Source organism: Acartia tonsa, chromosome 4, assembly GCF_053477335.1.
Source record: "Acartia tonsa isolate MP-2025a chromosome 4, ASM5347733v1, whole genome shotgun sequence".
In the NCBI taxonomy this organism is placed as follows: Eukaryota; Metazoa; Arthropoda; class Copepoda; order Calanoida; family Acartiidae; genus Acartia; species Acartia tonsa.
The window spans coordinates 22,617,604-22,633,062 of record NC_137263.1 but is presented as its reverse complement, the minus strand read 5'-3'; the positions used below and the strand labels follow the sequence as shown (position 1 = coordinate 22,633,062).

Sequence of the window (15,459 nt, the reverse complement as noted above, 5' to 3'; positions counted from 1 at the left end):
AGTCCCCAAAGTTTTATAATAACATTTTATTATTCGTTGGCTTTATGGAGACTTTAGTGAATTTTCATGGTTGATTTATTAAGATAAGTTTTAAACGTTTTAACAGCTAATTTTAAAATACAGAAGGGGTAATTTTGTGTATCAACAATGAGGATGTACCATTTATCTGCCATTCCTGGTGGGAGGGGATAGGCTAGGGGGGATATTATAGTTTATTGGTCTATTGGAGAAAAGAAGGATTATGATAATATTTCCAGGGATCTAAAGGGATAAGACAATGTGCATCAGCAATGATGATACACAAAATAAACCTTTCTGTAGATTACAATTATTGGTGGAAACGTTTGGACAATCAACTTTATTAAGCAACCAATAAAAAATCAATTAAAGTCCCCAAAGCTGTTAAACCAACGAATAAGAAAACTTTAGTATAAAAATTGGGGACTATTGTAATAAACAGTCCAATGTCCCCTCCCTCCCTGTAATATTTCTACTTCTTTGTATTGATTTCAATGTTTATATATTTAGACAAGACTTAGGTGGGTGACAAGCCAGTTTTCTATAAAAGGAAATATTTACAACAATGGTTGTATATTCAAAAGATTAACATTTAAAAAATATTTTCTAAATTATATTAAAAATAACTAAAGAAACGAAAATCTAGGAATGCCTCAAAATGTTCGAAAACTAATTTGAGACCGTGGCTCAACACGTAGAGCATCCGCTCGTCGTCGGGGAGGTGATATGTTCGAATCTCGGTCTAACACCGCGTCAAAGCTTAATACGTTAAAATGGTTCTCCGACTGCTGCTATGTCAGGTGCGCGACATAAATAGTAAGAGTAGGGGGAAGGCATTGGCCCAAAACGGGCGCAACTCATTACCATGCACAGTTAGTACTTCTTAGACAAAGGTCGTACAAAAATCAACAAAATTTGTGGGAGGTTACCTTTCCCCCCTAGCAAAATAAGCCCCTATCTAGCTTTTGAGACGGTCAACCCATAAAAGTCTAGAGGTGCCTCATACATGGATAAAATAAATGTGAGGCCTATGATTTGTTGTGGCGCAAGGTGGCCAAACTCAAGAATTTAGGTGTACAGGGGGTCATTTTACTGTCTGTTAAGTAAATATTGCTTTATATCATGCAATTTTTTTTTACCAGCGTAGCTACTCTATAATTAGGTTATGTCCGCCCATCCTAGAAAAATCAACAACAACACACAAAATAAGTAAATCATAGCTTTTTACAATTTAAAATGTATTTTTTATTGGCAAGTTAAAGGAAATTTACCAGGGATCTAAAGGGATAAGATAATGGCCGATAAATTGATGTACATCCCCAATACTGATACACAGAATTACCTCTTTGTAGATCACAATTAGTTGTTGAAACGTTGGACTTAATGAAGTAACCAATCAAAATTCAATAAAAGTCCCCAAAGTTGTTAAGCCAACGAATAGAAAAACGTTATAAGAAAATATTGGGGACTAGTGTAATAAACAGCCCATTGTCCCCTCTCTCACTCTGATATTTCCTTTTTCCTTCCCTGTTTCGAAACATTCAAGTTTCTTGAAATGCTTAATTAGAAAATACTTTCAGTGCTTTGCTACAAATGTACAAAATTATTCTTGTTAAAAAATAAACACGATACGCCCCCTATAGCTTGAGAATCCCAAATAAAGAAAATTGTATGGTATGCGTCTAAATTGAGTACTAAAACTAAGTGATGAATACCAAATAATAAGGTGAGCGTGTGTGTGTGTGAGTATTTTCTTTTGGTGTTGAACAACAAAAAGGCAAAAATATCTCAAAAATATGTGACATGTTCTTGATATTATCTGGAAAAAAAATGCGGTCAAATAACCTTTTCGGCTTGTTTATTTTCATGTCATTTTTTCAAAAACAAAAGTCTGCCGTTATGGTTGAAATAGTTTTGACAATAAATCAGTATGAAATGTTCATACTTTTCTTTTTAAAATTGTAGCATGTTTAGTTTTACTTTTGTCATGATGAAATTACATTTAAAAACTAAATGCTTTAGATTTTAGTGAATGTTTAAAATTATAGAGAAATTGTATTATATTGACATTATCGATACTTCACTATGTATTAACAAACCATAAACGTTTAAACAACAAAGGAACTAATATATATTTTTCAGAGAGATAAGGTACGATCGGCTGTTTATTACACTAGTCCCCAAAGTTTTGTAATAACGTTTCTTATTCGATGGTTTGATAACTTTGTGGCCTTTAGTGAATTTTGATTGGTTGGGTCATTAAGTTGAGTATTCAAACCTAATTTCAATCTACAGAAGGGGAAATATTATATATCATCATTGCGGATGTACATTATTTTATCGGCCATTGTCTTTTCCTTATAGATTCCTGGTAATTTCTACAACGAAAACTCTAAGTTTCACTTACCACAATAACAGAGAACAGCAACTTGCTCTTGAGGTCGTCCAGTCCATCCAGCTCTGGGAGGCTATCCAGTGCCTCCATGGTCTCCAACCTCGTCTGGGCATACAGCTCCACATACTTCCTCACCAGCAGACCTGCCTTCATCTCATGTATCTGTCCAGAGGCTGACTGCTCCTTACCCTGCTGTACAGCTGGCCCGTGGCTGTGGTGCCCGTTCATCTGGTGGTGCTGAACTGGGAAGGTTTCTTTGCGTTTTAGTTCATCAGCGAGGCTCACTACTGTTTGCTTGGCTTTGCTTAGTTCATTTGTTAATCTTGATAGCTCAGCCTATACAGAAATTCATCAATATTAAAAAAAATATTATCTACATCTACTAATAAAAGTGATCTATGGTATTCATATTTAAGAGAGGGTTATTAAAAACAACAGACAACTTGTGCTAATTTTAAAAATCGTAATAAAGGAATATAAACCTTTCTTGTTGGTTACTAATGCAGATTCTTATGATGTAATCGCTGTCAACAAAGAAAAATGTCACAAGAGCTGAACAACAAAATTTTTCTTAATGGGAAGGTTTTTTTATGATTGATATCCGATGGATTAGGTCCGGTTCTCAGTCATGAAAAAAATCATGTATAAACATCGTGTTACAGACAGTATTCCAAGAATATTAAAATAAAAATAATACCAGTTTTTTAGCCCAAGCCTTCGGTCCCTCGGACTTAACAAACCTGAATTTAATCTTATAATTTTTCACGGATATCCACGGAAAGCTGTCTATAATACGATGCGAGAAATAACTATTCTATATCTGTATAATTTTGAATCTTACCTTTAGCTTGTCAACTTCATCATTTTTCTTCACCTCGTTGATTCCCTGATAAATAGGTTCCTCCGCTGGCTTTTGTCTCGGCCTCCAGGTGGGCGCTTCCTTGGTCCTGGTGGCCTCTGCCAGGGCTCTGGCACTGTCCAGGCTGCTCACATCTCCACATTTGTTGCACAGTCCACTGTTCACACTTCCATTTAGAGAACCTGAAATCATACTTATCATTTACCAATAGTTATAGCATTTATTTTTTTAAGTATCGGGAAAAAAATATAGATTTTCGATAAATAAAGATTACCATGTAGCCTTATAACTGAAACCATAAAACATATTTAAAAACATCATACATTATATCATCCTTAATTTAATTTATTATTGGGATAACCCCAAACAAAATTATATGTAAGAAAATGTTATCATAAAACTTTGGAGACTAGTATAATAAACATCCTAATGTTCCCTCGCTCCCTGGTTCGTACAAGCCTAGTTTTTCATGTTTTCTCCTCATGTACACGAATATTCAAGTTTGGGCGTATTTATAATCTCTGAACAGACGCATATACATACAATATTCTTTATGAACCTCGAACTAAAAAAAAGGATATTTCTAAGAAAAAATTATTTTTACACTGCTATTTTTATCAAAATAATGATAATAGTAAATACATCAGTTTTAAAAAATATGAAACATGGAAAGAAAACAAAGTAGCGGGTTTCGTTGTATTTGCACGGTAGCTTTTTTGTTAGCCTGTTAGGTTAGTTAAATGTTAATGATTACCCCGCAGGGTTAGGAAATATGCCCCACAGGATTAGAGTCCCCCGCAGGGGCTGGAAATAGGAGAAAGGCTAATGTGAAATCTCATTACAATTTCCCAAAATAATTATTGAAATTTTACTAATCCATTCAGCTAATAAAACACAGGTGTAAAAGTTAGTTTCTATTACAAGTAAACTTTATGGTCTTTCAAGACTTTTATCTTTATCTTTAAGACACGAAAATTATGCATTCTTACGGGTGTTCAGGCTAAGATTTTACTCACAAATCGGACCTTACCCTCAAAGAGCCTAGCAATCACCTAAACCCACCTTCCTCATATTTTTAGATAAATTGAAAATAAAAGAGTATGTTTTTATGGATAGAAACCGCCGACAAATCTATTAAAAAGCAATATCATTTTTTCGTACTAAGCTTTTGGGATATTTGGATAGATATGAGGAAAAAAAGATTTAAGAAAAACGCATGTTTAGATCAAAAAAAATAACTAAAATTACAGTTGACTTAAAAGTTTTAAATATTAAAATTAAATAAGCATTTCAGAAGTTGTCCCATTTCCCTGAGAAATTTTACTTGAGCATTGTGTAATATTACTTTTGGTTTACCTATTTCGCTGTGGTATTTGTCAGGGATCTAAAGGGATATGGTAATGGCCGATAAATTAATGTACGTCCCCAATGACGATACACAAAATTCTCCCTTCTGTATATTGCAATTAGTGGTTGGAACGTATGGACACTTAATTTTATAAACCAACTAATCAAATTCAATGAAATTTGTTGAGTAAACGAATAAGAAAATGTTATTTTAAAACTTTGGGGACTCGTGTAAAAACAGCCCAATGTTCCCTCCCTCCCTGGGTATTTGTATGTGTATTGATCATATATGGGCACAAGAGGAGGGCATATACAATGTGTATATGTATGTATGAATAATCATTCAATAAGCAAAATTTTACCATATATGCTCATATATAAGAGAGGAAAAGTAAAAGATTATAGGTGCTGGGTTATAATGCATATCATCCTGAATTTTCACTAAATATTCACTATTTACCAGGGCTCGGCAGTAGCCTATTATCAGCAACAAAAATACACAGCAAAAAAATGGCTGCTTTTAGAAAAAGTGGCGGCTAAAATTTGTCAGATTGGCTGCGATAGCAGATTATCAAAACTAAGAATGACATATAAAAAATGACGGCAAACAATAAAATGACCAATGATAGGCCAATACACAGACTACATTACCAATGGCAGGCCAGTATACATTTAAATTGACCAATGGAAGACCAGTATGACGTCATTTTTAAAAGGCCCTATAAAAACCTTACTGTTACATGATTTTAAAAAAGTGGCTAAATAGGACTGCGGGCCTGCGGCTGCCAGTTCCTCATTATTTACTCTTATGTAAGTAATGTAACAATTTTACTGCGGATGCTGCACATTCAACGTTTTTACACACATTTTAACCAAATTTCCTTCACGATTATTTTGCATTGCAGGAAAACTTTACAGTTCAACTTTTTAACATTTCCTGTAAATATATGGGGTAGGCCCCAGGGAGGTAGGGGACATTTGGCTGTTTATTACACTAGTCCCCAAAATTTTAAAAAAGTTCTCCTATACGTTGGCTTACCAACATTGGGGACTGTAATGAATTTGATTGGTTGGTTCATTAAGATGAGTTTCCTACATTTCTACAGATGTGGATATATACTTATTGGCCATTGTCTTATCCCTTTAGATTCCTGAGTAGGCCCTCTCTCTCTTTACTGCTGACAGTAAATAAAATTTCTATGTAATTACACTTGGGGTGTTAAATGTCTGTTTGAATTACAAAATTCAAAATGAAAGTTGAAAGTTTTTTACAATGAAATAAATCTTTTTTTTTTTTAAACAGACATCTTTATTAATGTAAAAATATAAAATAAGTTTTCATAAATATTTATGTACTATACAATACATATTTGTATACAAATGTATTTATAAATTTAGCAGGGAGAGAGACAGGTCATCTAATGAAAAAATTAATAGATAGTTATTTTATCGTCAATCAAAAGCATCATACAGACGAAATATATTGATTGTGAGCATAAAAAAAAACATATTTTAAAAAATGTAACCATTATTTACTCATTGATCTAAAGGGATAAGACAATGGCCGATAATTTGATGTATTTCCCCAATGATGATACACAATTTTTTTGTTGATTACAATTAGTGGTTGAAACGTTTGGACATTCAACTTAATAAACCAACCAATCAAAATTCAATAAAGCCCCCAAAGTTGTTGAACAAGAAAACACCAATAGAAAACATTAAGGAATAAATCGTGGAATAAAAAGCCCAATAATAATCCCTATCATTATTCACTAGTTATAGAAGGCATCATAATCATTGTTCAGGTGCAATATCTCTATGCCTGGCCAAACAGACCCTAGCTCTGTCTATCAACAATTTGATGGATGTTTGAAAGTTGCTTGGAGGGAGGAGCAATGTTGCTGGGAGGGAGGAGCAATGTTGCTGGGAGAGGGAGGAGCAATTCTATTGTTATTAAGGTTTACACCCCTAATCTGAAAGCAATCCCTCACAAAGTGGATTAATTTGGTCATTTAAACTATTGCTATTAGCAGCGAGGCTTTTATACAACTATGGTCTGTACGTCAGGGATGGAAACTTTAGTTATTTTTTTCAGCTTGACAGTGTCTTTTAGATTTTTTACTCTGTTTTATATCTTTATGGCTGTGTCAAACCCTGTTAAGTAAAGCAAATTTAGGACTATTATTAAGACTTGACATTTTCAATAAAGGTTTTTTAGTGCCTAAAAATGACGTCATACTGGCCTATCATTAGACATTTAAAATGTACACTGGCCTGCCATTGGTAATTCAGTCTGTGTATTGGCCAATCATTGGTCATTTGTATTGTATAACGTATTTTTTTATAGGCTGCCGAGTTTTCTCCATCAAATATTGATATAAGATATTCAAATTTCTTTTTTGGAAGAATAAGATTTGAAACCATTTATAAAAAAACCGCATGACCATTTGATCTTTATAAATGCACTAAGCTTCATGAAGTGCATAAAATCCCAGAGTGAGAGGGGACAATTGGCAGTTTATTACACTAGTCCCCAAAGTTTTACAATAACGTTTTCTTATTAGTTGGCTTAACAACTTTGGGAACTTTTACTGAATTTTCATTGGTTGGTTTATTAAGTTCAAACGTTTCAACAACTAATTTCAATCTACAGAAGCATTAATTTTGTGTGTCAACAATGGGGATGTCCATCAATTTATCGGCCATTGTCTTATCCCTTCAGATCCCTGACAAATCCTACCCGACTCAAACCCAGAAAATCTATTACTTGTAAAAATTGGATTGAAATTTTGATCATATTAGAGTTTGAAAGGAGGGCTCTATCTGTGAAGCCTAGCTAGATTGAAATCCTATAAAAATGAAATCATTTAATTTCATGCATTGAAGGATTTATCTTGAACTTAAAAGATAAAAGAATTGAAAAAGTTGGGCCCGGGCCTTAAATTTAAAAGGAGAAAATAAATCTGCCTTTTAAATTACCTTTTAAATAATTTTTATTGTTCAGTATTTAAGACCAGAGAAAGGGGACAATGTGCTTTTTATTACACAAGTCCCAAAGTTTTATAATAACCATTTCCTATTCGTTGGCTTAACAACTGTTGGGACTTTTGTGAATTTTATTAATTGTTTCATTACGTTGAGTGTTCAAACGTTTCAACCACTAATTTCAATCTAGAGAAGGGTGATTTTTGTATCATCATTGGGAATGTATCTCAATTTATCAGTCATTGCCTTATGCCTTTTGATCTCTAATTTAAGACATTTATTTCTAACTGTTAAAAATTGACAAAATAAATTTAATTAAATTTTCTTGTTAAATCAGCGGATATGACCTCTTTGTACAATTAAAGGCCTCTTAATAGTGATTTCCTTTTCTAAATTATACACATTATAACTTGTGAATTGTGATTGTTAGTCAGGGATCTAAAGGGATAAGACACTGGCCGATAAATTGATGTATATTCCCAATGATGATACACAAAACTATACCTTAGAAATTAAACAACAAATCAACATTCAATAAAAGTCCCCTAAGTTGTTAAGCCTACTAATAATAAAACGTTATCATAAAACTGTGGGGACTAGTGTAATTAACAGCCCAATGTCCCCTCCCTCCCTGGTCGGTACCCCTTGAAGCATTAATGTGTGATTGTATATATAGAAAGAGAATGAATTAAATGAATTTAAAGATAAACAAGGAAAGTCAAATGTAGCGAAGCAAAGCAAACTAGAAATATTTTAAAGAAGAATAAACAGTAATTGACATACAACAAGGATAACAATAAAAAGCGTACAAAACTACTACAGAAACCACAATGCCAAGTTTGAAATCGATAGAACTATTCTAATAATATGTCAAAATTAACGGAATGAGCTAATATATAGACGTACAGACATATCTTACAGTTATAGAGTAGCTGCGCTACTAATTATTGACAATTGGTGAGACACAGGATGAAATAATTGGTTACAGCGTCACTACATCAGTCAATAACTGTTATATAGCTATTGTAGAAATTCACTGTGGTCTCAAATGGACAATTTTAAACAAAACAATACAGATTATCCTATTATATAAATTTTTTTTTATGTGGGTGGGTGTTGGGGATTGTTAAGATATTGATATCTTCCTTTATAGTTCTTTATTTTATAGGTTCACATTGATGGTTTAAGGCTATTTTTCTGCCCTTTTTTCCCAATATGCTTGATCGCATCCGCTGCTGGAATTTAAAATAATAAGAAATCTAACTTTAATATAACACCAAATATGGATAAACTTGTAAGAGTTATTAAATAACCCCCAAAAAATATAAATATTATTTAAAAATATTCCAGGAAAAATTTAGATTAAAAAGATCTGATCTAGCATACATTAATTAAAAGAAAGTGGCAATTCAAACCTACAACTATTGTGAGAGATGCAAATCTTTAACGATGGAAAATATTGTGTTCAAAACAAAATTGGCAAGCCCCAGAGCATTGGTTAAAGCAATAAGTTACATCTTGTTAAATTTCAATTAGTTTGGAAACGGTTTTGTTTGTGTCATTTTCTTTATTTGTCACGGACTATCATTGTTTGTGTTTTATTATAAGATTAAAACATTAAGCACAATTCCCCAGCAGTATCAAAATGTAATAGTTTCATAAAATTCATATTTTGTTTCAGCAAAAATGCTGTTCTTTTTCCATAAAGATATAAAAAAAATTAAAATAATGGGAGGGTGTTTTTTTTATGCCTAACTCTTCCGGGAAGCTCTATCCCAACCTGGCCAATACCTTTGGTTTCCTAACCTTGCGGGGGTATCCTATACCTAATATAACTCAACCTAACCTAGCAATTTGTCGGAAAACGTCGAAAATTCTTTTGTTAATGTTTTTGTACTTTTTTTGTGATATTTGCTGGTTGTTTGTCTAATGTCCATTTATCTATTAAGACTGTTAAGATTGTTACTTACGACCTCTAAAACAGAGGTCTAGACATTTTAGGTTTACAACAATCTCATTGAAAAGACAATAACTTTACCTGTGGACTTATAGATATCCTTCTTTGGTTTGAGATGCCTGGGCCTGGGTGTTGCTCTGTTGTCCTGTCTGGTGGCTGAGCCCCCCTGCCTCCTCTTCACTGTGGGCACAGAGGAGGGGGAGGACACGGCGGACTCACTCTTGTCCTCGTTCGACGCAGTGTCTGATCCTCCGGAACCGGAGCTAACGCCACTGAAAAAAAATAGATAACATAAATTAAAATTTGTTATTAGAATATATATGGATATTATGAAAGGAGAAAAAATGGTTAGTTCGTTCATCCAGTAATAAAAATCTGGCGTAACATCCAAGTAATAATATATCCATTTTTACAATTGTCTATCTACCCCACAATTTTTGTCAAAAAACGCAATTCTAGACATGCAAAAAAACTCCTAAAAAGCATAATCTGCTGATACATTTGACAACTTTAGTATATCCTTTTTTTTGTTAAATGATTTTATTATGCATTTAATTTTTATAAAATAACTTAAAATTAACCTTGATCGATCTAATTGGATAAGATATAAAATATAACAAGATAGTTTAATATAGCATAAAATCAAATATTTCAAATTTTTTATTCTTAACAAGAATCTTTGTGAAATCATTAAGCAGATTTTATGAGGGCTCGGCAGCCACGCGGCGGCCGCGACTAAGCCTAAAATTTTTACCCGTTTGGATGCTTTGAAATTTAGAAGGTTTAGACTTTCAGATGATTTTTAAATTTGTAAAAGGTTGATTTTTCCTTGAGGCTTACAGGCGCCTAACCCCCGCGGCTGTCGAGCACTGGATTTTATCCTTGATCCCCATTTTTTTTTGCTGGCCACTTATGGAAACTTTTTGGTAGAGTGCCTACTCTATATATGTTAATATTAAAACGTCTAAATAATAGTTTAGTCTGCTACGGAGTTTCTTATGTATATTGCCTAATGCTTCCGTATACGTCTTGAAAAGTGTTTTGGTTCTTTGACAATTTTGGACTGTTTATGTTTTAATAAAACTTTTCCTTTTAGCTGCAGTGGCGAACGTATACCACTAAAGAAGGCAAATAAAATAGCTGATGCTAAGCTACGTTTTCTATGTACATTTTTATCCTCGTTTATAGAGATAATAAAATGTAAGGCAGGCATAGAATAAAAGCATCAACTTTCAGAGATCTAAAGGAATAAGACAATGGCCGATATGTTAATGTACATCCCCAATGATAATAGACAAACAAAGCTAACTTTGGATTTCAATGAGTAGTTGAAACGTTTGGACACATAACTTAATAAACTTACCAATTAAAATTCAATTCAAGCCCCCAAAGTTGTCAATCCAACCAAAAAGAACACATTGTTATAAAACTTTAGGGACTAGTGTAATAAACAGCCCCATGGCCCCTCCCTCCCTGATCAACTTGAGATCATTATGTCTGCAAATAAATTATGGAGAGAGGCAAAGAAGAAAATGATTAAGTAGCCTCTTTTCAGAAAATTTATTCATCGCATCGTATTATAGACAGCTTTCTGCGGATATAAAAAAGAAAAAATGAGATAAAAACAGTTTTGTTGGCCCATGGGGCCAAAGGCCTGGGATAACAAAACTGGTATTTACTTTATTATTTTTATTTTAATATTTGTGGAAAATTGTATGTGATACGTTGCTATACATGATTTTTCAGTATTGCTTAGAAACAGTTCTAATCAAGCGGATATTAATCGGTTTCGAAGCCATACTAGAAAATGATTAAGTAGCCTCTCTTTTTATAAGTCTTTCAGAAAATGGATCACACACTGTTGTGTTCACTATCAAGAATAGCAAAAAGCTCAAGTTTAAGGCAGGGATCTAAAGGGATAAGACAATGGCCGAAAAATTGATGTACATCCCCAATGATGATACAAAAAATGTCCGCTTCTGTAGATTACAATAGTGGTTGAAACATTTAATTTAATATACTAACCAATCAAAATTTAATAAAAATCCCCAAAGTTGTTTAGCCAACGAATAATTAAAAATTATTATAAAACTCTGGGGACTAGTGTAATAAACAGTGCCCAATGTCTCCCCCGTCCCTGAGTTCAAGGGGTGTACTTATACATTTTATATGGATGGTTAAAAGTTAATTCCATCATTGATTTAATTATATGCCTGTTAATAGATATACAGTGTACACCTTTCCTTATTAATATTGATTAGATACTCATTAGACCATATTAGTAGGCATCATTAACGTTTTAACATTGTAAAAATTATTTAATTATAATAAGCGTTAGATTAAACTATTTTTTTTTATGTTAGTATGTATAATTTTTGCTTTTTAAAAAATAATATATACTTTTTTTTAAAATCAATCTCGAAACCGTTTTGGTAAAATCCAGAGAAAGAGGTAAAAATGGCCTGATTATTACACTAGTCCTCAAAGTTTTATAATAACGTTTTCTTAACAATTTTGTAGACTTCAGTGAATTTTGATTGGTTGTTGAAGTTGAGTATTCAAACGTTTTAACCACTAATTTTAATCTACAGAAGTGGTAATTAGATTTATTTTTAAACTTATTTCTAGCCACTATATATATATCCCCTATGAATGCTCTAAAGAATCGTCTTGTGAGACTTTTATACCTCATCAGATCATAAAGAAAGCAGCTTTTTTGTGTGAGTTTTTCATTTCTGCCTTTTAATAAGGAGCACTTGATGCTAGGGGCGCAGCTGCTATTATACAAATACAAAGATGAAGGTCATTACAAGTAAATAATTATAAACATGATTTTGTTTAATTTTGACTTGTTAATTATCGTGCTTATTTTAATGAAAAAGTCACAAATTGCTGGGAGTATTACACACACACACACACACACACACACACAAACACACACATAGTAATTAAAGATAGTAAAAATTATTTTTTCTAAGATTCAAGGTTATGTCATCATTAATAAAAATGTGTAAGTGGTCATTATATGCCAGATCTTGTCAGCCGCTGATATTTGGTGGTGGCTGCTTTTTTCGGATGATATTGTAGTAAAAACAGCTGTGTAATGACAGTTGATTTCCTTTCTTAAAGCTGCAAATTTTAGTATGAGAATGCTGCTTAACAAAACAACGGCGGCTGAGCTTGATTTTTTTGTTGTTGTTGTAAAATAGGGCAGACAGCTGGTAATTGCGGCTGAAAAAAACTGATTGTCAAGCTGCGGATGCGGCTGCAGAGCCTTGTAGTTTACTTGTGTTCTAATTAACCTTACTACATGCAACACCAACACTATGGATTCAAAATATATAAAAGTTAATGACAAGAATTAATACCTTCAAGCCTTCAGAATTAGATAAATAGAGAAAAATTAGCATAAGTGGTTTAGTCACCATGGCCAATAATGAAAGATAAAGATTTGTTTATCTGTATTAAGGTATAAGATCTAGCCTACATTTATTTCATCCTCATTAGGGGTTAGAATAAAGGTGGTCCTAAGATTGGCCAAGGAATCCTGGCTACCGCCATTAGAACTTTCCATTTTAAGAATTCTTTGATTTTTTTTGTTTGTTTCAAAAGACCTTTAAGATCTTGTTGACCGGAATGATCGTTTTACAACTTTTGTGATGTTTTGTATTGGTCCCGGGCAGGTTTTAGGCTATTTTAGGATGGTATACTTTTCTTACTTCTTCAAACAAAAACATATGAGATAACTCAGCTTCACCAAAGCCTCTAGTTGTTACAAAATTATTAAATTTTGGTAAAAATTAATTTTGAACTGAAAAATCCACAGTTAACTAAAATGTCCAGCTTTTAAGTGTATAAATATATATATATAACATACTACTAATGACAAGGCCATTATTAAATAATTAGAAAATTATATTTTTATAGTCATATGCGACCACAGGCTTGGTCGCACCACATAATGTTCACTTTTTTGTCATATAATTTACAATAATTAGATAAATATATTAATATTATTGATTGATTTATTATGTAACATAATTTATTTTACTTTTCCATAACTTAAAGTAGACCAAATAGAATTTGGAACAAAAGTTAATTTATATGAAACTATCTGCTGCGCTCCTAGCATCTAGAATCTATGTATTCAAAGGAGTAAGGAAACTAGGAAAATAGCCTAAAACCACCCAGGGACCTATACGATGCTTTCATAAAATAGAGGAATCAATCTGTTCAGTATTAATCCAAATATTAAGCTACAGACAAAAAACTTTACTACTTTGTATAACAGAATGGTGGACTTATTTGTTTATTAAGCAGTAAGGTTTAATTTTTCTGGAAAGAATTTCACCTACTTCCTTTTAAAGAAACTTATTTACTTTGCTTACTGCTTCAGCTTTTGAGATCATCCTTCAACTTAAATTTGAATTGGCACTCGCCTGGAAAAGGAAACTAGGCTTCTTCTGTGCCAAGTGGTTTCAATTAGGATATAATTGTAATGAAAAGAATAGTTATCGCATCGTATTATAAACATTTTTTCGTGGATATTAAAATGAAAAACCAGTTTTGTTAGCTTGTATTAAAACTGAGATTTTTCGATTTAATATTCGTAGAAAATCGTCTGTAATACGATGCTAGACATGATTTTTCAGTATGGCTGAAAACCGGTTCTAATCCAGCAGATATTTATTGGTTTTTAAGCCTTACTGGAAAACTAGTTATGAGTAAATTTTTTCAAGGGATACATTTGAGTGGTTTTAGGCTATTTTGTCTTACTATCCCTAAAAAAACAGTTTTAAGAAAAATTAGTAATTTTTTTTAAACGTCGATTTACCCTAATGGAAAACAGCCTAAAACGTTTCATAACCAACACGAAGCTTTAGTGATCAATTCCGTCGTTAAATCCTAATTTATAAAGTTGCAGGTTTTTTGTCTGAAGCTTAAGATCTCAATAACTACTTAAATGGTAGGGTTCTCTATTTTAGGTAAACTTTATATAGGTCCCGTGATAATATTAGGCTATTTCATTTTCAGATTTAAGTCTTGGGATGGTTATGAATAAAGAGCCCCTAGATGCTAGAGGCGCAGCTGCAAGTGTACATCAAAAACAGAAACACAAACAAACGAACTTCCAATTACTTAAATAGAGTGAAATACACCTCACAAGCCTAAAAATTGGGTTGCTCAATGAATTTCTAATTCCTTATTCAGAAGAAACATAAACTGTATTTCATCATCTACTTATACATACAAATATAAAGATTCATTTCTTTGTAATAATACTAGAAAATAGCTTAAAACCATCCCAAGACTTAAATCTGAAAATAAAAAAGCCTGCAACAATCACAGGAACTTTGTGAATCTTGTGATAGAACTCAGTTGATTTATTTATTATTAAGATCTTAAGCTACTGACAAAAAGACCTTTCTACTTTATTGTTGGATATTTTATGATAATATAATGAGTTTATATAATGCCTAAACACTCAGGAATCTTAGGGGATATGACAACGGACGATAAATTGATATACATCTCCAATGATGATAAACAAAATAACTCTTCAGTAGGATTTGACAGGGGGATGTGCAGTAAAATTCTATAAACTTTTGCTTAACATATTGTATCAGAATTAATTGAAGCTTGAAAAAATCAAGAAAAATATTTTTAGTGAAAATATATAAAAGTAAAGAAACATTTACCAAAATAGGTAATTAATTATGTTTATGTCCTACTTTTACTTGGCTAATGGATGGGGGAGGGAGGGAGGGGGGGGGGATGCCTAATCAAGTTAGCCTGGGTTAATGTAGTGCAGGGAAGGAGGGGACACTAGTCCCCAAAGTTTTAAAATAACGTTTCCTAATTGGTTGGCTCAATAACTTTGGGGACTTTTGTTGC

The 15,459-nt window shown here is 32.7% G+C and overlaps 1 protein-coding gene across 1 annotated transcript in view; it reads right to left on the bottom strand.

Annotated features, from left to right (window-relative positions):
• Window positions 1–15,459, bottom strand: part of LOC145316455 (uncharacterized) — a 152,842-nt gene that overhangs the window by 40,465 nt on the left and 96,918 nt on the right. The window contains exons 4-6 of the mRNA XM_080156966.1: window positions 9,646–9,836; window positions 3,255–3,454; window positions 2,426–2,749 (exon numbers count right to left, since the gene is read on the bottom strand). Of these exons, the coding sequence (XP_080013092.1) occupies window positions 2,426–2,749; window positions 3,255–3,454; window positions 9,646–9,836 (715 nt within the window). The remainder of the gene's footprint in view (window positions 1–2,425; window positions 2,750–3,254; window positions 3,455–9,645; window positions 9,837–15,459) is intronic.